Source organism: Corvus moneduloides, chromosome 2 (genome assembly GCF_009650955.1).
Source record: "Corvus moneduloides isolate bCorMon1 chromosome 2, bCorMon1.pri, whole genome shotgun sequence".
NCBI lineage: Eukaryota > Metazoa > Chordata > Aves > Passeriformes > Corvidae > Corvus > Corvus moneduloides.
Window position 1 is genome coordinate 34,333,739 of NC_045477.1, and position 26,065 is coordinate 34,359,803.

The 26,065-nt window shown below is 38.5% G+C and overlaps 1 protein-coding gene across 9 annotated transcripts in view; it reads left to right on the forward strand.

Moving 5' to 3' along the window:
* SYTL2 (synaptotagmin like 2) overlaps window positions 1-26,065 on the forward strand; it is a 57,258-nt gene that overhangs the window by 19,339 nt on the left and 11,854 nt on the right. For 4 of the 9 annotated variants that reach the window (XR_004238172.1, XM_032099051.1, XM_032099054.1 and 1 more), the window contains exons 4-11: window positions 5,582-5,730; window positions 8,523-8,658; window positions 14,779-14,851; window positions 15,409-15,508; window positions 16,542-17,423; window positions 18,028-21,891; window positions 23,470-23,571; window positions 24,523-24,576. Coding sequence is in view for 8 of the 9 variants with exons in the window: in XM_032099051.1 (XP_031954942.1) it covers window positions 5,582-5,730; window positions 8,523-8,658; window positions 14,779-14,851; window positions 15,409-15,508; window positions 16,542-17,423; window positions 18,028-21,891; window positions 23,470-23,571; window positions 24,523-24,576 (5,360 nt within the window). In the remaining variant the exon portion in view is untranslated. The remainder of the gene's footprint in view (window positions 1-5,581; window positions 5,731-8,522; window positions 8,659-14,778; window positions 14,852-15,408; window positions 15,509-16,541; window positions 17,424-18,027; window positions 21,892-23,469; window positions 23,572-24,522; window positions 24,577-26,065) is intronic. The other 5 variants (XM_032099056.1, XM_032099057.1, XM_032099055.1 and 2 more) reach the window with 4 other exon arrangements.

Below are 26,065 nucleotides of genomic sequence, written 5' to 3' on the forward strand. Positions count from 1 at the left end.
TAAGCTTCCATATACTAAGAAATGCTTCAACAAATTCACATATTCTTTGTGTCTGCCTAGAGAGTATCTAATTACATGATCTATATAATTCATTGCTTGTAAAATGAAGCTTACTTCAAACTTGACAGTGCAACTACTAATAGGAGAGTAAGTCTGAGTGCTCAGTGCAGGTGACACAGTAGAAAGGCACACAGACATGAAGGTTTATCTGTAGCGCAGAGTATACATATGGTTTAAATGAAGCAGGGGCAACGTGCCAGTCTGATGGCCCATATGTGGCCATCTGCTGGAGAGAAATGCTGTACAGCAGGGTTAAAGTGGTCAGTGTGTTTCACAGCCACTTGTTCTGCACAGAATTTGGGATCAGAGTTGTGGTTACAGATTCTGATTGAGACCATATTTCAGTGGGCAACAGAACTTCATATTTTCTCTTCTTCCTCTCCAAAATCAATTGACTTCTCACACCTATGAGCATGTAACTCATTCATTCATTCTAATGCTCCAGGCTTGGATGTGTCTGTCTTAGCTCTGACTTGAGAGGGAATGTCAAGTCTTTGTCCTGTTGTCATCAAGACTTGTGCTGACTACAGACTGGTCAGTTCTTCAAGGACCAAAAGCAAGATGACACCTAAGATTTATTCATCAGAGTATTGTTAGTAGACCTAACACACACAGACTTGTGAATAAGCATAAAATGGAAGAACATGCATTACTACAAAGAGAATGAGACTTCCTTTCTTATCTATCCAGCTACTTCTAACTATCAGAAATCATGCTGTCTAAAGAGGCCCCAAGGGCAAGAATTAGAGGTGTTGCTTGTGAGGAATTGTGATGACAAGGATGGGGAAAGGTTGCATAATCCCATTGGTCTGCTTTGTTCTTTTTAGTATAGCCCTCCAACAGTTTGAAATTATATTGCTCTATTGTTTAAACCAATTAAATAGTAACTGATGGTTTTTTGGTTTTTACGTTTTCATAAAGTCATGTGCAGCTACCATGCAAAAGGTAGCTTACTTACAATTTGGGACAGCCCACTACAAATATTTTGGGTGTAGTTCTCTAACAAATGTCAGAACAGACTTTTTTCCTTATCTAGATATTTGCAGACTAAAGAGGCATGCTCATACAAGGTGGAATGTTCAAACAATTACTGCTTTGCCTCATAAACTTTTTGTAGTTGTTGCCTACTCTCAAAGAAGAAAAAATAACCTAATCAACAAGTCTGGCTCTTATAATGCCTGGTCTAATATCATTTTCCTCCTGCTCTTGCATGAGTGATGCTACAAAAGGTTTGTCTTCTCTGTGTTCAGTGACCCAGAACTTAAATCCTTTCTCTTTTTGTTGGTTTGGGATTTGTTGTTATGTTTGCAGCAAATAGAATTGAGATTAAATTAATCAGAATTCTCTCTCCTTTCAACTTCTCCACTTATTTCATTTGCAAAAGAGAAGTTTTGGAAGTTAATTTGTAGATAATGTGTGGTAGTATCAGGATTTTTAAAGCCTTTATTTTGCTGTTGGACACTAGGGTGCTTTTTCCATGTGTACAGATTGGAGTGTGTGAGACGATAATGCATCTGTCTTTGAGGCAAACGCAGGCTTTGATCTAAATCCTCCTTCATTCATCACAAGGAGTCTCAGAATATGCTGGCACCATGCAGATTCTTCTGTCTGAAAAGCTCAGTTTAACCTGTCAATTGGGGTATAAGGTAATCAAATAAGATATTATGATGTCAGTAGTCACATAGTTCAAATTCTGTGGTGACCTGTAATGCAGACTATGAATAAGGCAGGAGCAGGGGAGGGAATTGAGACACTGGGGAGGTATAGATGAACAATTTCAGATACAGGTATACATTGCTAGATACTCTTGTTTCAAAAACAGGGATGAGTTGTTGCCTCTTTGCTCTAACATGCAATGACCTATTAGAGTAGCCTATGAACCATAAGATAAACCATTCTGAGTTTGATGACAAGGTTGACAGGGACTAATTATATCAGAGCAGTTTTCCTGCCTTACCATGATACCATGTGATTTGGCCCATTATCAGATGTTCCAGAGGTGGAGAGGACCAACCCAATTAATCTATGCATAGATTTTCTCTTTGACTGCAGAGTGGTGGACAGTTGCTTTGTATTCCTGTTCAGTGTAATCTGCATGTACTTACTGCCTTAGGGGAGATGATTAATTTTCCATCTTGCCATAAAGCAGGTTTCACCTTGGCATAGTGGAAACATCATATTAAATAATGGGAACTCAGTCTTATTCAGTCCAAAATCCTCTTTTAAATTTCCTTTTAACTATGTACCTTTACTTTCTTGAGTTTAACGTTCCTATAGGAGAAATAGGCACTGACTTCATTATAACTTTAGGCTGTTGAAAACTGCAGCACAAGCTAACTGGCTTTTTAACAGAGCACAGAGGGACACCAGAATACATACTTGCATCATATATAAAGCCCTTGCTGCGTTTTCTCCTAATTGCAAACTTGGCAACTGAGCCTGCAATCTGATTCTTAATCTGGATGACTACTAAGTTCTTTGATCACCCAGAGAAAAATTTAATGACAACTTGGTCAACCTCTTTGTTAGCTGGGGAGCTAGTGTAGAATCAGTTGTTGGCTTCTGGTCCTGTTGTGGTTTGCTGGGAGGCAGACGTAGATGTGGAAAACCATGGCTGCAGTCTGATTCTCCACAGTTCCTTTCAAGGTAAACCGCAGTCTAAATCTAATTCCTAGCAGTGGAACAGGACCACATAGTGCAAGCAGTTTGATGTTACTGCTAAGACCTCCTCCTAGCAAAGCTTGAGAATTCAAGTAACATTGTAAAAATTCCCATTTGTTGCAAAAACAGCCGCTAGAGTTACAAGACTATGATGTGTTGGTGAACACAGGAGGCCTAAAAACTTTTTTTGTTGTCAAGACCTAGAACTAATTGTCTTTCTGATAATGGAAATCTGTTTCTTTATTTGTGGCTGAGGAATGCCTGGAAACAGCTTTAATACTTACGTTGTTCTTAGGTCCTCAAAAAAAAAAAAAAAACAAACAAAAAAAACCCCAAAAAAACCCCAAAATGGGACTGAGAGGTTAAATACCTCTCTTGAAAAGGAGAGTAAGTCAAGTTTCGAGGTGAGAAGGCAAAAATCTGTTCTAAGTTAGCTGCTGTCAGCATCTGTCAGTTCTCACCATACAAATCCTATCAGGCAGGCAGGTCATTTGTAAAGGAAGTACTGTTTAAATTGAAAGCATATTTATACCTTTGTTAGCAAGCACAAGTAATTATTTTCCAACGTCTAGAAGGCCTGTTGAGCTGGTGGAGTTAAGGTATGCTAACTCTCATAGGCAGCAAGCAGGGGTGGGAGAAAGGAGCTTGACTTGAACTTCCAGACAAAATTAGAGCTGCACTGTTCAGGTGACATTTATGGAGTCCAGAGCTATGACAAATCCACGCCTCTGTCTCTGTCGCGTTATGTTAACTGGTCGCAGATCTGAGAGTCCTGCAGGCTGCAACAGCTGAGAGGCCTGGAATCCTGTCCCCTTCCACGGCCCAGCTGAGCTTCCTCTGTTCCGAGCTGACTCTTAAAGGTTTCCGACCACACCCAGTTTCAGTGGCTGAACACAAAGGGGAGAGGGGTGAGCAGTGTCCGGGGTAAACGGATTGAATCAAACAGGGTGAGGACATTGAATACTTGTCCTGTGACTCAGTACCCTCCCGCTAGAGAACCTCCCTTGGCATATGTTGTCATACTGTCCCGGAGCACTCGCTGCCCTGCAGGCTGTACAAACAGCTGAAAAGCCAGTCCCTAGCCCTAAGGGGCATCACTTCTGAGAAGACAAATAACCCGTGTGAAAGAAGGTGAAAGGGAGAAGCAGTCACCTGTGTAAAAAATTTGTGTGTTCTACATTTCCAGTCTTCCTGCTGGCTGCATTTATAAACTGAGTAATACATTTGCTGGAGGACAAAGGGAAGCTACTGCTGTGTTCCTGCTTCAACTTAGAACGCCTGCTTATGAAAGGTGCATATTTTGGCCCTTAGAGAAGTGCAGAGGGAGGGAGAAATTTTAAATGACCCAGTAATGCTATGGACTGTTGAATCCTGGTATTAAAAATGCCAATGGTGACCTCAACATCTGGCTGCCTAAACTGTATGTAGTAGATTTGAGGCACACTTAGAAGGGACTGATTTTTGACAGTACTTTCAAAATGAATTTTTAAGTATTCAAATTCTAATATAGCTGATGCATTCAAAGAAGGCTTTTCATATCTGGCCATAAAAAGATGAAGGAGAAGTTGATTGACAGATGAGAATGGTCTATCTTAGTGTGAGGGTTGGGACTAGCTCAGTGTCCTTTCTCTGACATGAATGACTGTCTCTACTTGACTAAACTGTTCCCTAAACTCATGAGAAATGTCATGTTCTGGTGAGCTTCCTTGGGGTTGGGCTGGATGATCCTTAAGGGTCCCTCCCAACCCAACCCAACCCATCCATGATTGTCCAGCAGGCCTGTGAAAGGCAGCACCATTCCATGGCAATGTGGACTACGCTTAGGGTTCAAGTCTTGGTAAACGGATCTGATTTGATTTCTCCCTTGGGCTCTGTTGTTAGCTTGTTTTGCTGAAGGAAAGGACATAAATGGAGAAGGAAGATGAAGCATGACTTGACTATTTTTTGTTTAAGTGCTCTCTAAATCTGTGTGGTAACTTCCCTGATCTACAGGTTAGTCTCCAGGCCATGTATAAGCATATGCCTAATACGTTACATGCCTAATAAGGAAAGAAAACAACCTCTCAAATTGCCCACAGCAACTGCTTATTCTGTTAAAGCATGCTTCATAAAAGCAGGGAAACCCTGAAGCCTGAAAACAAATTATTAAAAATTTGTGTCCCGGTTTTTAAAATGGCTGCAGTTCACATGATGGATACATGTAGATTAATAAAATAAATGGCACAAACTTATTTTGTTGTTTCTTCCATATGATGATGTCTTTCTTTGTAACTTGTTGAATTTGTACAAGGATTTTTGTGTAACTCATGGAAAAAATGGCACCATGCTTCCAGTGTACATTTGGAGTGTATGTTTTTAAAACCAGTGCCAAAAAAAACCCCTGAAGAGACATCTTCTGAGCCCCAAAATAGCCATGCTCTCAATTTTGGTAGAGACTTCTTATGCTGTTCTACTAGATTATCTCAAATTTAATCTTGGAAGACTGGCCTTTGAAGGCAGGAAGTCAAGATCTGTGGTTACTGGAGGCTTCTCCAGTGCTTGAGTGTTTATCATAGCAAAGGGTTTTTTTAAAAGAATTACCCTCAGAGCGTAGATTGAAGCAATAAGGTTGAGGCTCATCCCTTTCTAGCTCATTGTCATCCTTCATAATTAAATAAGGAGTGTAACAGGTGAGGAGATGGAAATAACATGTGGAGAGAGTGTGGGGAGAGTGTTAAAAAAACCCCAACAAACAAAACACAGCCCTGCTCCCCAAAACAAAAAACAAGCAACCAAAAAAATCTGACTCTTTTTTCTGTTCACATAGGTAAGTATGTGGAGTATGTTCGTATCTCATTTATTCATTTTTTCTTTTCCTCAGACGTTTACCAGAAAAAATCAAAGATGATGTTCAGCTAAAGAATATGAGCGGGCAGTGGTTTTATGAGGCCAAGTCGAAGAGGCACAGAGATAAGATACATGGAGCAGATATTATCAGAGCTTCCATGCGCAGGAAGCCTGCCACGATTGGTAAGCATTTGGTTTGTACTTTATTTCGGAAAGGCTGGCTCTTACTTTGCCAACCTCAGACAATGCTGTCTGTGAAATACAAGAATACTGGTATCTCTACAAGTGGAAAGTGATGCAAAAAAGAGACTTCCCATGTAATTTACAGTGTAGGCTTTCCTCTCCCCCAATGCTTTATATAAAAGAGTGGTGACTGCTAACAGAACTTAGTTAGAAGTGTTTATGTGTAGGATTAAAAGCTGTCTGCACTCCTAGACTCATTCTCACTTCCATTTCTGAGGCCCTGTGAGTTATTTAGGAACACACAAAGAATCCGAGATTGAGGAAATTGCTCTTTAATGTGAATTTCCAAGATTTTGGTGTTTGATTTGAGACCTTTGAGACTTAATGGCAGGCATCACAAGGTAGAAATAGTGGTTATAGCTAACTGAAATATATGTGCTGAAAGCTCTGGCAGCTGTAACTGGCATCCTGTGTCCATGTGAACTTTAAGTGCACCCAGAATCCCCATGTCATGGTGGGTGCCCTGGTCACCATTAACTTTATCCCTCAGAGGGAGGAAGTGAGCAGTCAATCTGTGTTCGCAAAAACACATTATACAATATCCAGGATTTTATGGAACCCAATTATAAATCTCTCAGCATCTGACATTTTAGCCTAAGGAGTCCTGGTCTATTTTGTCATTCTTTGTATAGAAAGTGATTTTATTTTTGCTTTTGTGAAACTGACCTACATCCCTTTTTAACCTCCTCTAGTTCTACTGAGTCTTTTTGATTTAGAGGGGCAAGACTTATATTATTCTTGCCAGACTGTACTGATGTTTGTACTATTTAGTTTAAGTTCTGTCAAGCGATTTTGCTACATGCTAGTGAAGCCAGTAAGGTACTTCCCTCCATACTGTGGCTGGACTACAGTTTGTTGCTTTCTAGGGGTTTTGTAACTACAAGTTAGCCTTGTTTTCCTCTGTCTAACCCTGTAACATTGCACCTTCTCAATTTCAATGTTTTCAGAGGTGAATTTGAATAATGTCAGTTTGAGGCTACTGCTTTGAGTTTTTAAGATGACAAGAAAAGGCCTGAAACAAAAGAATGCAGGACAAAAAATTAATAGGTGGTTAGTGTAGTGTGTTTGTCATCTGGGATGGTTTTGTGCTTGAAGGTAATGAAAATCAGCTGTAGAATTCTAGCTAAATTTCACAGTAACGTGTAGCTTAAAGGAAAGTACTTAAAGCCATATTTTCTTAAAGGAAGCTTAATTAATCCAAATCTCATTACTTAATGTTCCAGTCTGGCCAAATTTGGAAATATATCCTCTGAGAGAGGGCAGGCTACAACCATCCCTCCCCCACCAGGTTCAGGAAAAAATAAATTTTCCTCAAAGGAAAGTGAAAGAGATAAAAACTATTTATTTAACAAACACACAGGAAAAGGATAATGCTAAATAACAAAACCTCTCACTCTACTGAGAGAAACCTGGGAAAACCTCTGAGTCCTTCTGTAGATCTCTCTCTCTCCCCCTCCTTGGAGCTGGGATGGGGTGGTGGGCCCACCTCCAGGGCCAAGGCCTCTGTGGAAATTCCTCCCAATGTATTCTGATGTTGAAACAGTCCAGCAGAGGAAAAAAAAGAAAAATCAAAGTCCCAGGAAAAACAAAAGTTCAACTCTCCATCTCTCTCCGGAGAAAGAGAAAGGAGCTGAAAAACTGGCCAAAAGCAAACAGGGTGCTTTCCCCACTCTCACTCTGCTGCTGCAGCTGGAAAAAAAGTCTCTGTCTCTGTGTGACTTTGAACAAGCTGCAAACTGCTTTGCAGAAGTTCTGCTCAGGTTTTCTTCCCCCCTCTCAGGCTCAGTTTAAAGGCACAGAAAGGCACAAAATTAATTTCTGGGCATGGGGCAGCAATAGGGGATACACATCACAAAGTCACCCCAAGACACTTAAACAAAGGGACATGTTGATACATTCAAAACTATGTGCAAGTGCTAGGTTTCAAAGACTCATGAGATTGCAGTTATAGATTACAAAAGTGTGATTATAGATTACAAAAGTATAGATACATTCTTGCAGTTATAAATAACAAAAGTGTGAATAAAAATCTTGCTTATTTTTGCACACTAATTAATTTTTCACTTCTAAACAGTTGGTGAAGCATAAAGAATGGTAGAGGAAACAATCCAATGTTTTTACTCTGAAAGGGGTTATCAGAATAGGATTCTGTCCCACCCTAAAAAGAAATGCAAGTGTATTTGCATTTGCTGAGTGAGGTGGGGCTTTTTGTTTGTTTGGGTTTTTTATATTACCTTTTTAACATCTTGTGGTATTTCTGTCCGTAAAGGATTAGCCACCTGCTTAAGTGAGTTATGACCAACTTCCACTTTACTGCTTTGGAAGGGAATAATTGACTGAATTTCAACATATTTTCAGTTTCCTATGGTTTAATCATTTTTGCTTCCTCAGGACACTAAGGATGAGCTTTCAATATTTGTCTAACTGCAAGAAATACAGGATCAGTCTTTACCAGGGTTCTTGTAGAAAACTCCTCTCAGTTTAGGATCACTTTAAGGTCTAAACCAGATATATCTGGAGTAGTAGAATGAAGTATTCAGAACAGTATTTCACCTTTCTATGAGCATTAAAAATGTGTTCTTCAGAAGGCACCAGATCTGCTTCTGAAAACAATTCAAGTATAGTAGACTTCAGAAATAGCTGCAGGACTAAGTGCAAATACTTGTACGTCTTTCTTAAGAAATCCTGTATGAACATGTGGGAAACAATAATATTCTTGTTTCATGTTTTAGCTGAACTGGGACAGAACAAAATGAGTAAAGCAAAGATCAGCTGGGTGAACAATGTTAATAAAGAAGTCTTTGTGCCACCAGATCTACATGGCATTGTGGAACATCAAGAAGAAGAACAACAGAAAACTAGTTTGAGGTAAGCTGTCTATCATGCTTACAATGTATATGTATATATGGAATAGTGAAACTTGTGAGCTGTAAATTCTGCCCAAAATATTGTACTTATCTCTTATTTCAAAGGTCACCAAATGTTCCCTCAGAATTGTCCGAGTAATCTGTGCATTGTTCTGCATTTGAATATAGAACAACTAACAATCTTCACCTTGCCTTTCTCAGAAGTTGACAATCGAGTATAGAATGGTCCCACACATCTTCTCATGTCACAATTTATTTTGGTTCCTTGAAGTGAGACCTGGATTTTCTAGTTAGAAAATGGCTGGCCATGATCAGTCCTCTGCAGTCAGTATTAGGGGGACCACAACCTCTGCATCTCTTCATTCAGTCGTTTACTGAAACCATTTTATTGATTCAGCCTGAATTTTAAACTTGGATCACAGCAGTATTGAGGTTAGAAAAACCTGTAAAATCATCAAGTCCAACCATTAACCCAGCCCTGCCAAGGCCACCACTAAACCATATCCCCAAGTGTCACATCCTCGTGTCTTGAGCACTTCATATCACAGGAAGAATTGGAGACTAAGAAATTGCTGTTTAGAATTTCCCAGGCTATTGGGTACATGGTTTAAGACCTCTGAGCCTTTTTAAGAAGACTAAGCCTATTTCAGGTGGAAAGACCTAGAATCTTTAGATACCTGCAGAAAATTAATCAGATTATACCAAGAGAAGTAAATGTCTTTCTGAAATGGAGAAGCTTTCTTTCAGAGTAAGATAAGACAGTCAGCTTGGGTATGTCTGAATTACTACAGTTGTCAGGAAGGCTGGATGATTAGTAGTTTCTGAACTAAAAAGGATTTTGTATTAAATCATTTCATCTCAAGTCTGTAAACATCCCAAACAGCTTTATTTTCTTTGAAATATCCTGAGTTGATTTCTGAAACAGACATGTCTTCTCTTTAAAATACCTACATGTAATTCATGGGCTGCGTTAAAAACATTCAAAGAGCCTACATTTGAGAAGGAAAGTGCTGAAAGACCTGGAGACAGAGCAGGTGAAAGTAAAATACCTTTAAGTGGCCAGATTCCTCACACTACTGAGGAAACAAGAACCAGGGTGTAACCCATATAGCCATTGTTTGTGCTTTTAGTGAACAGAGTGAGGTAAGGGCCGGAGTTACTACTTAGGGTGACTGTTTTACTTCTGGTTGTGCCATTGATCAGCTCTGTAACCTTTCACTTTCTTGTCTGTCTTCTAAGTCCTTCTCTGTACATAATCTGTTTTTTCTTTGCAGTAAGGCCTCTCCTAGTACGCATTTATACAATACCTAGTAGCAATTGAACCTTTCACTTTCGTGCTCTGCAAACTGGGCACACAAATTCACAGTGAATGGCAGCAAAGGTTGGTGTGAGTCTTAACAGCTTTGGCTTGTGTTACTCTTCTTTCTTATATTTTATCAGTGAGCTCAGAGGTGTTTGTTTTCACCACATCTGAAATTGTGCTGAAAAAGGTCAAATAAACTGCTTTGTTATAGACTTCCCAAAAATGAAGTTGTACAAAAAGGATGACAAAGGCTGCTTATCAAAAGGCAGAGCTCTGTTTCCCCTCCCAACCCAAGTTAACTGGTGTGCTGACAGAGTCAGTTGTTACTAAATGTAGGTTTTTTTACAGGTGACTTTTACCTTCAGGGGTTTGCTATGAAGTTATTTCTTTAAGAGCACCAGAAGACATGTTGCTGTTTAATGTATCTTTTAGGATATTTTACATATCATCTTGCACATCAGCAAAAGATGATACTTTTAATGAAGTACAGCCTTATAATGCTATTCTTGAAATTACAACTCTCTGCAAACTGTCTGTGGTTCATAAGGTGTACTAGATTTCATAATGTGCCAGGGCAGCCTCTTAAAAAATGCATAACATAGCAAAGTTTAAGAATATGTAGACAATTTTTTTTTAAAATGAGACCAACTTGATAGTGGTCTTCTTCAGCTTGAAGTGATTTGATGACTAATTTCAGATTACAGCTATGCAAAGTTTGATAATTCTTTTCCAGGACTCTGTCCTGCCTTTTGCTCCAGATTGTACCAGAAATTAATCAGCCTCCATGCCTTGTTCATGTGTACTTGTACTTTCTTCAATAGCTCAGGATCTTCTGTCTAGAGCAAGCTCACACAGTCCAGTGGTTTATGAGGCATTTGGAAATGGACCTTAAGAAATGATCTGTCACATGTGGGGTGGACACTTACTTACACTGACTTTGCATAAATACTTGATTAGATGCCTCAGATCATTTGCTTCTAAATGTCAAAACCTATAGTAAACAAATGTGGCAGGACTGTAAAATTCATTGCTTATGATTTTAGTGTGGGCTTTGTTCATTGTAACCGAGGGTACTCTACACAATATTGCAAGTGAGAAATCGCAGGAGGCATCATATACTTTTAAAATACTTTTCCTTTCTGTTCTCTTGATACTGGAATTTGAAAGAGACTGGCCTGGCATAACTGTGGGCCTGTTTCTAATGGCAGAAGGAAACACAATTATGAGAAAGCAGTAATCCCAGCAGCTGGGGTGGGAAGGGAAAGTCTACATTTGATTTGGCTGCTAAGATAGTGGAGCAACAAGGACTTAATGGGCTATTCCTCTTAAAATGCAATAGTCTTAACACAGCTAAGAGGATGAAACAGAGCACCATTCTGGAATTTGGGATTGCATTAAAGGCAGTTCACTGCTTACAGTGTCCAAAAGCTACCTCTGGTTCAAGCCCTTGGACTTTTAAAGCATTTTAAAGTGGTGCTTTAAGAATAAGTTTGTGGGAGTTATGGGGTTTTTGTTTGTTTTGTTTTTTTTTTTTTCCCAGTTGTTTTTCATTTTCCTTTTTTTCTCTAAGAGTCAGCCTCAGGCTAGCACTGACTTGCAGGCTTTGCATAAACTACACAGCTGCTAACCTGAGGATTGGGTCCAGAAGTTATGTGATAACAAATTACTTGGAGTACTTTGGTTCTGGATCCTGTTCTTAAAGCAAAACAATTCTTACTGAGTGTAAAGAAAGTTCACTTCTGGTAGATCTATTTGTAAACTGATAAGGATAAAATCCAACCCTGGGGCCAGTTCAACTACTGTTGAATCAGGATGCTGCTATATTAGGTAGAGCAACAGTATTCTTAAAATTAGTGTAGTGACCTTTATCCCTGCACCCTAAATATCTAAATTCCACAATGAAGCTATGAATTATTTCTTCCTGAGTATTAAATCATTGGGATAATTTTCTTGCATACCAGAGCCTTTACAGGCCAGGTGTGTGAAGTGTCTTTGAAGGTGTAACCTTGAACAGAATGAGTTTTCAAAGGTGAGTCACACTGTCAATATTACTTCTGTTCAGTGATGCCATCTGTCTATATGCTGAATCTCAAAAAAGGGAGGTTATCTTTCAAATTAAGATTTGTAGTTAGTTTTCTTCCCTAATCTAGAAAGTATTCTTGATCAACATTGAACAGGTGGCAAGTGTGGGTCCTGGAGTTCTGGAAGTGGAAAACTTGCACAAAAGCCCTGAATTTTAAAATCCATGTATTGGCAACGCCTGCAAATCTGTAACCCCTTTCTCCAGTTTACCTTCTGCCTTTGCCTTGTTGCCTCAGTCTGTATGGGACTTGGGCCTTCATTGTGGTTCTTTGCACATCATTTTGCAGAGTTAAAGTGTAGAATTTTTAAAATATTTTTTAATCTATTGATTTAGCTTTGTTCAGTTTTCTTATCTGTATGGGTTGTGGGTAAACTCATTTTCAGACTCTTTGTTGTAAAACTTTGTTATAGGATCCTGGTGTTGCTTTATTTCTGTTTTGTTTATTTAGAGCAGGGTTTTCAGTATGTGATGCCAAGTTAATTATCATTAATTATTCTATGGTAAATCCAAAGGAGCATTACATTGAAGATTGTGAGATTATGTTTCAATGAACACACACACAAAAACTTACCTCTCCACCTCTAAAAACTGTATTGAAGAATGTTTTGCCAGTTTCTCGCATCCTAGGGTGCATAACAGTATTTTCCTTGTTTAAAATGAGCGAGGGGTTGGAGTATCCAGGACCTAGACCTTAAAAAAAAAATCATAATTGTCCTGTTCAGTAGTAGATGGTGCAGACAAGACAGAAAATGCAGGAGCATACAGGTGCTCTCAACAACAAATACACAAGAGCTTTAAAAAAGCAAGAACACAAACTCCATTTTCTGTAATTTCTTTGTATGCATATGTATTTTCATCCTTTAAAAAAATATATTAGAACAAAGATTAAAAACCGTAATGTGAAAGGATATTTTTGAAAGGAAACTAGAAGTTGCAACATGTATCTCTTTGAGAACCAGAGTTTTTCTTCTTACTTGGGATCAGCAAAGAATAGAAAGAACAAGAGTAATCAGTTAGTAATCTGGTGCGTGCATATAAGAGGCTGCCACAGTTACAGTCTTACAAAAATGTAAGAACAGTTAATTTTTCACCCTGAGATAGATTCCATTACAAGATCATCTCATACCTTAACTCTCTATCACTGTGCATGGTGGTACATTTCTTAAAGGCAGTGTTCAATCAAAAGAACAAGGAAGAGACATAGAAGTTTATAATTCAGATTGCAACTGGTATTTTTTTGCTAGCCTTATGTTCACACTGCTCACTTTGGTCATTTTATCTTCTCCATAATAATGTTTTTCCCTTTGCAAAATGTAAGTGATGTCACTGCTCATATGCACTTAGCAGTCCAGGGCAAATAGCCTTTCAAGGTTAGATATCAGAGTATTTTGTTTTGTTTTTTTTTTCCCCCTAAGCTTTGAGCTTAACTGTACTGCACCCTGGAAAGATGGAAAAGTTGTTCTTCCCTCAGGAGGGCAGACTGTTACCAGTTACCAGACTGGAGAGATCTTTGTCAATGCAAGGAGGTGAATCTGGAACTTGATGAGAGCTAGATGTTGTTTCTGTGCTGAGATACCTTGTGGCTCTTCTACTTCCCACCTTAAAGTCTTTTCACACATAACAAAGATCATTGAGCAAAGAAATATTCAGTTTTGGAATCTCTTTGTACATCTATATTGGAAAAACCATAGAAGTTGTTTTCCTTCCTAGCCTGAGATATATATCCTATCTGAAGAATATAAATTTTTTCTGCTTCATACTGTTCACCCCAAAATCATAAGCGTGTATGTTGGTTAATGTCAGTGTTTTCCATATAAGATTAGGATACTGAATATGGTTGTTATGTGAAGACTATATTGAAATGAATGTCTAACTTCCATCTTCAAAAACCAAATACTTTTTCATATCTGAGATGTTTAGGTAAACTCAAATTGCAAAAATCTGATCGAGAAAAAAACCTTGCATCATTCTGCAAGTAGATGAAATATTTCTCAAGATAATACAGGAGCTGTCTCCTCTAGCTGTTTTAATTACTCTATATCTGGGCTATACTTATTATCACAAGTAATAACTAACTTCACTTATGCCATCAATCCAAAAAATTTATACATCTCAATTGAAAGAATAGCTTATAAGTTGTACCTCTGAGGGGATGAGTCATCATCTGTGACATGTCACATCTTTACTATAGTGGTGATGGAGTTCCTCTGTTTCTTCTGACTTTGATGCTTTGAAAAACTCTATCTTTTAATCAGATTTTGACCCTTTACTCCACTTTGATTTCAGTCCTATAAGTACAAATGTACGACAAGAATGGAGATGGCAACACTGATATTGTTTAGAGAGTAGCTATATTTACTATATTTATAGTGACATATATGTAGTAAATATAAAATATATGTTTATGTTGATTTTTATAAAGCTTGCTCAAACATACTAAATGCATCAAAAATATGGTTTCTGTCATGCCAAGTAGAAGTTGTATTGAATTCTTTAACAAGTAAATAAATTTTTGCAAGGAAACAAAGCAGCAAGAGTATACCCTTTACTATAGGAATGAGAAGCTTTTCTTCTAAATCTGGTGAGAACAGGCTAAATAGAAAAACTCAGGCGCCAAGTGTTTACATTTGAGTATGTATAAATGAGTCTTTGTTTTGCTTTTTCAAAAAGGCATAATGTCCTGTTTGCTGAAGTTGTTATATAATTTTCCTTTATATGAATTTTCCTTTCCTTAGTTCTAAAGAAGTAACCCCTGTGTTAAACAAACCAGAGGAAAGACCTGTGAAGGCAGCAGTCTCATCAGTAAAGGTATGACTAATACTGAATATGGTGGAAGTTATTTGCTTCAGTGGTAATCTTAAGTAAAGTTTTGAGGAGGAAAGATAATAATTTGTAAAAAAAAAAAGAGTGTTTTTTTTCATTTGGAGGGAGAGAATGAAAACCACTAAAGGTTCAGCACTAAAGTGCTGCTACACCTATAATTGGTGGCTGTTTTTTCTTGACATTATTTCCAATCTGCTCAACGACTGAAAATGATTGGCCTGCGCTGTTCTAATATCACAGAATTAGAGATAAAATTATTTAACTTGCAAGAACTTGGGATTTTCAAGTGTCTTTAAGTGGTGGCTTACCTCTGCTGTTGGTGAGTTCAAAAGAAAAAGATGAGGTTATGAGTGGCATTTCTGATAGTTTCCTGTTCATATTGTTTAGGTTTTTTGTTATGTATCCAATTTAAGAGATATGCCTTTATATTCTTTGCTGATAGATTAGTGGGGAAGAGGAAATCACTCCCCTTGTGTCTATTTTGTGAAGACTGTACTGATATAAGAATTTGACTGCAACAGTAATGTTTGTTCCTTTTTTAGCAAAGGAGAAATCCATTTAATTCCATTTCATCAGATGATGACTTGTACAGTGGGGAATCAGAAAACAGACCGGCCATTGTACCTCAGCTATCAAAGAAGGGTAAATGTACTTTTCTAGCAGATGATTGTGAATTTCCTGTAGGTTTATATGAAATTATTTTTATTTTCATTGCTTCTTTCTGAAAGAGAGCAAAACCTTTTTTTTCTTAACCACCGGGAGTTGTCAATTAGTTTATTTCAAACCTCATCTAAAACAAGTGAATATACTCAGGAAGTGGCTGTAGACATGAGTAAATGGATTTTGCTTCCTTTCTTTTACTCATAGTTCTAGGCAGCACTAAGCACTCTATCGTGAGAGGGCTGTTCGTCCTGAATTGCTGATAACAGGACAGTGAAATTTCCTTGAATTTGGCATAGCTGTCTTTATGACCTTCCAAGCATTGCTGCTAATTAGCTCGACAGAAGCAGCCTAGCTCTCTTTGGTCTGTACTTTTCTCCTTTATTTCCTTAGTCCTATTTATTATCCTTCCTTTCCAGCAGTATTTTCTGCAAGCAAGTTGATGAGTGATTATATAACACAGTATAGGCATTTGAAGTTCTAATTTACAGTCATATGTGGATATTACTCTCCTGTCTCTGTTGTGAAGCTTGCTAACAGGAAGAGGAAATATTTGCTTAGTAGGAATAAAAACCCCTTCATCTCCCTGCCAAGAGATTATTTCTGCATTTGCTTTGTTCCATATAACTGTAGAAATAGCCAGTTTCCGTTTTTGTAGATTGCTGTTTATGTTCTGAACCTGAAGAGGTGTATGAGTATTCAAAAGCTGCCCTTCCCTGCAAACTTCCTCCCTTGCAGGAATAATGCTGATAAAAGATTTCGTGTGCTCTCTCTTTGGTATCGTCAAATTGTTAATGTTTGTAAAATAAGAAATAACTGCAATCTTTTAATTTGCTAAAAAATTCTATTACATAAAAATGAAATCAACACCTATGTAAAATTTCTCTCTGTGTTTTTGCTCCTGTTGTTTTAAATAAACCAGTATAATCCCTGCATTCTAGATCTGCACTGTCATAACTCTCTGTTTATACTGGCAAACATCACATAAACTCAGGAGCTGTTCTATGTCTTACAGAAAATTGGTCACTCTCAGAAGACAGCCCACCTAAATCAAACTTACAAAATGATGAAACAGAGAAACCTAAGAAGCTTTCTGTAGAACTTACTGATGAATCACAGAAGGAACTAATTAAGCGTCCTATCCCAAAAGCTAGGAAACTAATTTACAAAGCAGCAGATTCTGTGTCACAAAGAGAAGACCTTGTTCCCAAACCAACCAAGCACACCGAGAGGATTAATGGCATTGGTACCCCACCCAGGGGCATTCTGAAGCGCAGCTCAAGCTCAAGTTCCACTGACTCAGAAGTTCGTGTCAGTCAGATGTTAGATGTTCAGAAAAAGAATGGTCTTTCTACTGCAACTATTTTTGAAGGAGAAGGTGAGAAGAGCTCTCTTATGGAAGAGGCAGAAGACTCCACACAAAATTCACTGGAAAAACTGAAACAAGTGAGGTTCTCCTCTAGCCCAGGTAAAGGAAAACCTCTGCAAAGCCCACAGCTACACCATGGAAAAGAAAGAGGAGAGCATGATTTGTTAAAACCTGACAAAGAAAAGAACAGTAGCAATTATGCTGCTCAATCAGGCTCCCTTGAGGATAAGCAAATTTCTGCTGCAAAGCCTTTGGGAACCTATTCATCAACTTCACAAATGAAAACAAAAGATGGTTTACAAGAAGACACAACTGCATCCAGCCCTTGTGACACTAATAGATCAGTCTTCCTGATTAGTGAAAGCTTCCAGACAAAGACAGTTACTCCCAAGGAACTTGAAACTCCACAGAAGACCTCCAGCAATACCCTGTCAAATAGCAATAACGAGCGGAGCGTTGATGAGACATGTGAAAGTAAAGCCAACCAGATCCTGAGCCATGAATCAAAGTCACACAAAAACTTTACTGGTAAGAGACTAATAGGAGTGAAGAATGGAATAAGTTAGGATAGAGCACATATTCATTAATGTGGATCACTTGTATCTAACAATTAACAACTGGAAACAGAGGTAGTAGGAATGTGCTACATACTGCAGAATTAAATCATCAATTTTTTTTATACTTTTATGATCTTCTATTGGTAATCTTATCAGAGCCACTATAGGCACATCTTTTGTGGATAGTATTTTAGTGTAGTGCAGCTGTCCTTGGGAGTAATTCAGTTGTGATTTAGGGATTTTCTTATGGGACTAAACACAAATATGCTGGATTATCATCCTCTGTGTGTGTGTCATGCCCAGCCTCCCTTCAATGTAGGCATTTCCTTTAAGAATGGGTTTAACTCATCTTCTCGGCTTGTACCCTCAAAAGCAATGATTCCAACAGGATGTCTCAGAGCAGGAATTTTCTTCACACTATTGCCCATAGTATGGCTCTTTCCAAAATCACGAGGCCAGAGAACTCTTTTCTCCACTAACAGTTAAAAAAAAAATTCTGAGAATTTTCTAGATAGACCAAATATTTTTAGTCATGTGTCTGATTCATAACTCTGATAAGTTTGTTTGCATTGTAGATGGACATCAACTTCCTGCTAAAAGAGAAGCACGTGAGGCGTCCAATACCAATTCTACAAGTCTTCAACAAGGTAAGCCTGATCTTGTTGAGGAGAGAGATGCTAAAACCACTTTCAAGCCTGGCAAACATGCTGATGACCTCATGAAATTGGATGATGAATCTGTATCAAAAGTTTTAGACTGGTTTAAAAGAAGTTCTAGTACTGAAGATGGGGAAGATGTATCAGTGAGATCCCAAGGCAGGGAACCCAGAGAGGAAGTGGACTTGTCAACCAGAACAGCAGTTCTTCCTACAGAACACAGTGGGCCTGGCATGCATGGAAAAACAGAAGATACAGAAGAGACACCATTTGGAAAGATTAAGCAACAGAACAGTATTTCATCTACATCATTTACTTCAGAAAACATACAGCTGATAAAGGAGAGGGCGAAGCCTAAGACGGGGGAAGCAAATGAGAAGCAAAATGATAAATTGCTAACTGAATCTGATTGTACAAGAGTTGGAAAAAAAGAACATGGTCAAGAAATCAAACAACAAAATAAAAAATCAAATCTCTTGGAACATCAAGAGCACAACTTACCAGCTCAGAAATGTGAATCAGAGAAGGCAATACAAGAAAAAAGAAGAATAAGGGAGATCAGAGCATTCTGGGAAAGGGATACAACTATCCCCAGTCATGGAGAGAAAGAAGTTAGCATCAAGGCTGATGCATCAGGTGGCCATGCATTGACAGGTCTCAGAGAAAGTGACAAAATAAAACAATCTGCAGTGTATCGACTTAAGGCATTGCATGATCAGAGCAAGAATACATCAAGAAGTCCTGAACTAAGTCGTGCAAGCCAGGCTTCAAGAAACAAAAATTACCACTCTTTTGAGTTTGGACCAGGCCATGCATTTGGAAAGCCAGAAGGAGCACTTCCATCTGATGAAGTTTGTAAATCTACAGAACTCCCAAAAGCCAGTAACTTGCATCCCAGAGCTGGTGTCACTTCAGCTTCCTCAAAAAGCAAAGACAAAGATGAGAAGGAAACTCTTAAAGGAAAAGTTGCTGCTTCTTCCCAACAGAAGCCCAGCTTCCAGGTTTTGTCTTTAAAAGAAAAAATGAATGAGAAGACCATGAATCAAATTTCAGATCCTTCACACTTCCAGAGTCTGAGAAACTTCTGGGATACTGGTGCTAAATTCCAGAGTAGCATTGACAAGGAAAATGATTCTTTGCCACATAATACTAGATCAGTAACCTATGAAAGAAAATCAGAAGAAGATAAAAAAGGCAGAGATAATGCGAGAAATCAAGAGTTAATTCAACAACAAACCCAAACATCTGAGAGAAAAAAAACACAGAAACTAGATTCTGTGGTATGCAAAAAGTCTCTTGGATCTCCTATCCTAAAAGGTCTGAATGTGACACACACAAAAAATACAGACTCTCTCCAGCTGGACAGACAACCAGTTATCTCAAAATCCCAGGAAAAGATGGGTCTTCCAGAGCAAGAAGTTAGAGAATGTACAGAAAAAAGCATTGTTTCATCAAAAGATCATCACAAATCCTTGCAGCTCCAGTCATCTAGTGATAAGGATACTTTAAAGGAGACAGTAGCAGGTGATAAACTCTATTTACCTATAGAAAAAATGGAGAACAAGACTACTCCTTTGGAAAAAGAGGAAGTTGCAGAGACTGTGGATAAAATTGTTCTACCTAAAGGTGAGCTTAATGTATTTAAATCATGTCTAAAGAAGTTAGAAAAGGAAGCCTCTGAGATGTCATGTAGCTTAAACCTAAAAGAAAGCATTTTAAAAGGGACACATATTCAGTCAAATCAGTGCAAGGTCTTTGAGAGAACAAGGGAAGACAGTCATGATATTTCTCCTGTTGATCAAGGAGAAGAAATAGGCAAAAGTACAGGACAAGCGAATATGTCATCAACAGATAAGCATGAGAACAAAACAAGCCTCAGAAAATTTAGGGAATTTGAACCTTTGTATCTACAATACCAGGCAGCAGACAAGGATGATACTCTTGAGGGCTCTCAGAGGCCTCAAGCTGGTTTGCAGAACCTTCTCAAAGAAACCCTTGTATCTCATCCTTCTGAATATAGAAGGGTGGGAATAAAAACACATGATGACCCAAATAGTATATCACAGACTAACTGCAGTGTAGAATCAGCACGCCAAGAAGCTACTGGTCAGCCTGAAGAGGTCCATGAGACCATAGAGAAGTCTGTAGCTGGATCCAAGGTCGATGGCTTGAATTCTGCTCTAAAGAAGCTGCTGAAGGAAACCTCTGAAACACCACCTCCTAAACCCAAATGTGCTGACAGGACAGCATGGGGGACTTCTGAGGTGCAAGTTAAAAGGACAATGTATGAACATGGTGGAGAGGAGACACAGGAAATCAGTGAGACCATAGAAAGCTCTGTTGCCCCATCCAAGGCCAGTGGCTTGAGTTCTGCTTTAAAGAGGCTGCTGAAGGAGGCCTCTGAAGCACCACCTCCTAGACCCAAACATGCTGACAGCACAGTACAGGGGACTGCTGAGATGCAAGATAAAAGCACGGCTTACGAGTGTGATAGGGAGCTGCAGCAGGAAATCCATGAGATAATAGAAAAGTCTGTTGCCCCATCTTCAGACAGCAGCTTGAGTTCTGCTTTAGAGAAGCTGCTGAAGGAGGCCTCTGAAACCCCTCCTCCTAAACCCAAACGTGCTGACAGCACAGTACAGAGAACTCTGGAGGTGGAAGCTAAAAGAACGACCTATGAGCATGAGAGAGAGGTGCCTCACGAAATCAGCGAGAACATAAAAAAGTCTGTTGCCCCATCCAAAGCCAGTGGCTTGAGTTCTGCTCTAGAGAGGCTGCTGAAGGAGGCTTCTGAAACACCTCCTCCTAAACCCAAATGTGCTGACAGCACAGTACAGGGGACTGCTGAGGTGAAAACCAAGAGCACGGCCTATGAGCATGATGGAGAGCTGCTGCAGGGACTTAGTGAGACCACAGAAAGATCTGCACTGTCCGACATTGAATATACCAGGTCTGATGTAAATTTGCAGAGTCTACCAAAAGAGTTTTCTGAAACACCAGCTTCTGTGCTGGAAAATATGGATAAGAAAATGCATAGTAAAATACAGACTAGTCTAAGTATATGTGTTCCACATCAACGAGACAGAGACCATCCTCAAGAAATACAAGAAACAATAGGAAAAACTTCTGTTTCAAATATTGCAAAATTTGGTGAATTCAGTTGCTCTTTAGAAAAACTTGTTCAAGAAGCATCTGCAGCTTCATGTCTAATATCCAAAGATTTATATAAGCAAGAAAAATTTGGGGATCATACATTTCCCACAGAAAAAGAGACTCTACTCATGACAAGGTCACAGCCATACAATGCCCTAAGTAGCTATGATACACAAATGAAGACAGTTCTCAAAGGGGGAGCTTCAGAACAAAATGTCCAAGCCTCAGTTAATGATCTTGCAGTAAGTGAAATTGAAGCTTCTGGTCTTAAAAGAGATGGAGCTATTAACAAAATAGGAGAGAGAAACTTGGTTCCAGTTGATCTTCCCTTCGAAGGCAAGGCCAGTATGGTTGCAATCAAACCATTTGAGATTAATGAAAAAGGAAGGAATGAAAGGACATTCTTGGAGGCCTCTGAACAGAATTCAGAATTTCAAGCACCATTGAATTTCAGAAGAACAAGCACACCACTTAAAGATGAGAGCAACTGCCCCCAGCCAGAAGCAGCTCAATTCTGCCTAATTCCTCAGCATGAGGATAACAATGAAGAGGAAGGCGACAACTTAAATTTGGGATCCAAGTTTTCAGATGAAAACTATGATTCCCACTCTGGAACTGGAAGATCAACTTGTGAGCTATCTGATTTCTAAAATTCATGGTGCTGAGCTGTTATGGCTATGATTTTTTTTTTTTGGTATCCAGCTTGAAATATGTTAATGGAAAATCTGTGTGATACTTTCTTAATTGAATGACTTGCGCATTTGTTTGGGAGGGGTGGGAAGAACTAATTAAGTTGTTTCATTGGAAAATGTTTAACAGACACATACTACCTTTGGGTAAGCTTTTTTGGTAAGGATAGTTTAGCAGCATGAATCAATTCAGTTGTTGTGATTTACCTTTTTCTTATCCCACATGACATTGCCTTCAAATTAATAAATTTGTAACACTCGATCTAGTAATCCTTTCAAATATATTGGATTAAAAGAGGAAAAAAAATATCAGTGGCTCACTGAGTTCATTCTCTAGTTTGTCTGGCTAGTCCCCAAAGACAAAAAAATTCTTATCAGTGGAATAACTGGATATAAGGATAATACCAATACTCTGTGCTATTTCATTTAGCATTGCTGCCTGTTGCTCTGAAAAATGGCCATATAAATGAGGAGGTCTGTTTACTAGGATTCACATGATTTGATTGAATGGCAGCTCTAGTCAATGTATGGTGTATGATAGTCATCAAAGAGCTTACGGTAGAGGAGATAATTTAACCTCTTTAGTCTCATACTGAGAGACTGGGAATATTTTTTTCACCTGGAGAATCTGAGAAATATGTGAATTTCCCAGGGCCTGCCAACTTACACTTGAGCCTGTTTTGAAAGTGAGATTCCAAAGAAAGTCAGTGGAAACCCAAGATAAATGAGGAAAAATCAAACATAATTTGGTTTCACCCACAGTTGCAGACAGCAACACCGTAAGGTGTGATTGGTTGGTGGAGGGAGAGGAAAGCGAGATAGGGAGGAAAGAAAGTCTTAAAGATTTCTGAAGGACCTAGGTCTGTCTTGATTCTACTTTTGGAGACAATTGCATAACTTCAGGGTTCCAAATACATCCACAGCTTGGTTTGGGTTTTTTTGCTTTGTTTAGTTTTGGTTTTCTTTTTTTAGGGGTGGGATCGAGGGTTGGTGTTGGGTTTTTGTTTCTTTTTGTTCAGTTGGTTTTGTTTGGTTTTGGTTTAGTTGGGCTTTCTTGGTTACTCATGCTTTGAAACAAAATAACTTTCACTGTGGAAAGAATATAACAGATAAGTTTGCACAAAGGAAAAAAAAACCTAAAACTTTCTTTCGTGCTGATTCATAAAAAAAAGATGGTAAAAAAATGGCTACAATCTGAATTTATCCTATATTAATCTTAACTAATTAAGTGCAATAATTGCCCCAAACCCTGTTATTAGTAAAGACAGACCTATACCTACACAGGACAAATCAAGCAATTTGTCTCTCTCTGCTAATAACTGAGGGTGTTTAGGGAGAACAAATGGACACTCAAAATTAGATGTTTATTTTATTTTATCTTGTATTTTCATTGAATGTTCACTGTCTTTGCTAACAGTCAAAATAGATTCTCATGAGAAACCTGTGGTTGGTTCTTCATTGACTTGCTTAAAGTGGCCAGTTTGTACGTGCAGTGTTCATGTGTTTTGTCTCATAACAGGTTCTGAAGAAGAATTAAACCCTGTTTTGATGGCTTTGAAAAGGAGTGCAGATAGGAAAAAGCCTTCCAAAAGTCTAGAGGACATTCCATCAGCCACCTCAAGTGAGCACAAAGCTTGTGTGTGTCTCCCATGACCCCCAGTTTGGCTTAAATGTGTTCATGCTGGTCTTCCATACAGCCTTGCCAAGTCGTGGCTTTGTCTTTGTTTCTCAATAAGCTGTATGGAGGTTGCACTTTGGAACCAGATGCTTTTCTCATACAGTTTAATTTTCAGTTCTTGGTGTTAATTTTGAAACAAGGCTGGCTTGTGAAGCAGACATCTTCCAGAAATGCACTGTGTTGATCAGTGATTAACTGTTTCCTGGATAGTTTTTCAATTGTGAAAGTATTGGCAATTACCCAAAACAGTAATGAGCAACTACTGTCATTGCTTCCTGGCTGCTGGCTTAGGTCAAATTAGTAGACAGTAAAAGCATGAAGAACTCAGTTTAGTAATGGTTCACCTGTGTATTCTAGTAGTAAATATATCAAACGCACTTTAAGAGAATACAGTGAGATAACATTATACCTAAAATGAATTCCCAACTTCCCTCAGTAGCCTCCTTGGATTTCTTTTTTTTTTTAAATTATAATTCCTGTCTTTCTTCACCCTGCCCCTGTGTGTTTTCATGCTTATCTCATATCTACTGGGGAAGACACAGACTGAACTTACATTTGTAAACTGAAGCATGGAGATGTAGATTTTGAAAGTTATTGGCAAGTTCTTCTTCTAATACTACTTATGCTACTGCTTGCTTCTAACCAGTTTCTAGGTTTTAGGTGTGCGCTAACAGTGTTGCAACAACATGCTGATAGAAACTGTCACCGTGAGGCCCCTGCTTGGATGTAGGCTTTGAGGCAGTGTGTGAAGTAAAAGTGTCTCTTGAATTTAACCATTCCCATGGCTCTGCTGGTTTGTTTGTGGTTTTGGTCCTCTTAATTCTGTCATTATCACTGCCATCCATTTTTTTCTGAGTCACAAAGTTTCTAACTGTGTTATTTTTTCCTGCACAGATAAAGAAAAAATAAATAAACCAAAGGAAGAATTAATTCTTAGTGCTGAAGATGGTAAATATCTTTTGTGTCTGCATGGAAGTTTGTTGCTTTTTCAATGGCCTCTGTTTGCTAGTGAAGATTATTTTTTCTTTTTAAACCAAGGATTATATTGTGTTTTAGATTTGGTTAACCTCAGCATGGCTGGAAAGCTTTTGTAGAATTCCGTTGTGGGGTTTATTCTTCTTATGTCCTCCTGTACCTGTAGAAACTGTGCCACTCATCAGTGTATTTTCTTGGCCTTCAGTCATTCAGCCTATGGGTTACTGAAATCATAGGGAGCTTTGAACACAAGCTTAGTTGAAAGAAAGTCGCCTAAGTAAATATTGAATTTGTCTGTTTATCTGTTGCATTGTAAGATGCAAGATGACTTTTGCTAGTGCAAAACACCCTTCAGAATACCTCAGTTGAAAAGGAACCTCTCTTAAGATCCCTGCCTTAGTCCTATAAAGTAGCATTATTCTAAGCAATAGATGAACTTCTAGATCAGCTAGTGCCGATATCCTCAGTCCATTAGTGTATTACAGATGCCTTACTGTCAAATTTTTCTATATACCTTTAGAAATTCCGAATCTAAGAAAAATAAAAAACAAACCTGCTCCAAGAACGTGTCAAAATAAACAGAATTGAAAACCATCAAATAATGCCGAGTGTGATGGAATATAGCACACAATTCTTTATTTACTGCACAGGAGTGCTACAGTTTTAAAAGAATAGTTGCCATTTTTTATTTCATGATTTAGATGCTTTAAAGCATTTTGCATGCCAGTGGCCCATAGTATCAACAGGATAATCATAGCATATTAGGATACATACAACACCTGGTAAAGTAACAAGACTTAAGCACCATCATGCACTCTCCTCACAAGTGAAGACCCCTACTGAAAGCCTGTTTGTCATTCAGTATAAATGTGTAGAGACTAACCTGAAAAGAGTAGGGGGAAATTTGAGTTAAATTTATTAAGATTGAAGTTATGAAAAAATGACACAGCCAAATTGATAGCTGTACAGGAAGAATAAGGCAAGTTCTCTTGAAAAGACTGTTCTTTTAGAACAGCGAAAAAACTGATTTTTTAGCTTGTACGCTTATATTACACCCATATTTTGTCATGATCCAGCTCCTCAAAGGAGAACAGCAATGCAAAACACAGAAACAGAATCATAGGATAGTTTAGGTTGGAGAAAACTTTTAGGATCATCAAATCCAACCATTAACTCAGCATGGGCAAGTTCACTACTGAGCCATGTCCCTAGTTCTGAATTTACATTTGCATAAACAGAAAGGCTCTATGATGCACCAAAATCAAACAGACCAAATGCCCATACAGGCCTAATACCTAAACCACTACTAACTATTGGAAGGAAAAAAACCCCACAAAGTTCATGGGGTCTGAGGAAGTAAAAAACCAACCAAACAAAAACAAATCAGAAAAAAATCCCACAGATAAAGTATATTCTTGCTATTTATAACCTTGCAAAACTGTGCTGCTGAATGACTGTTAAT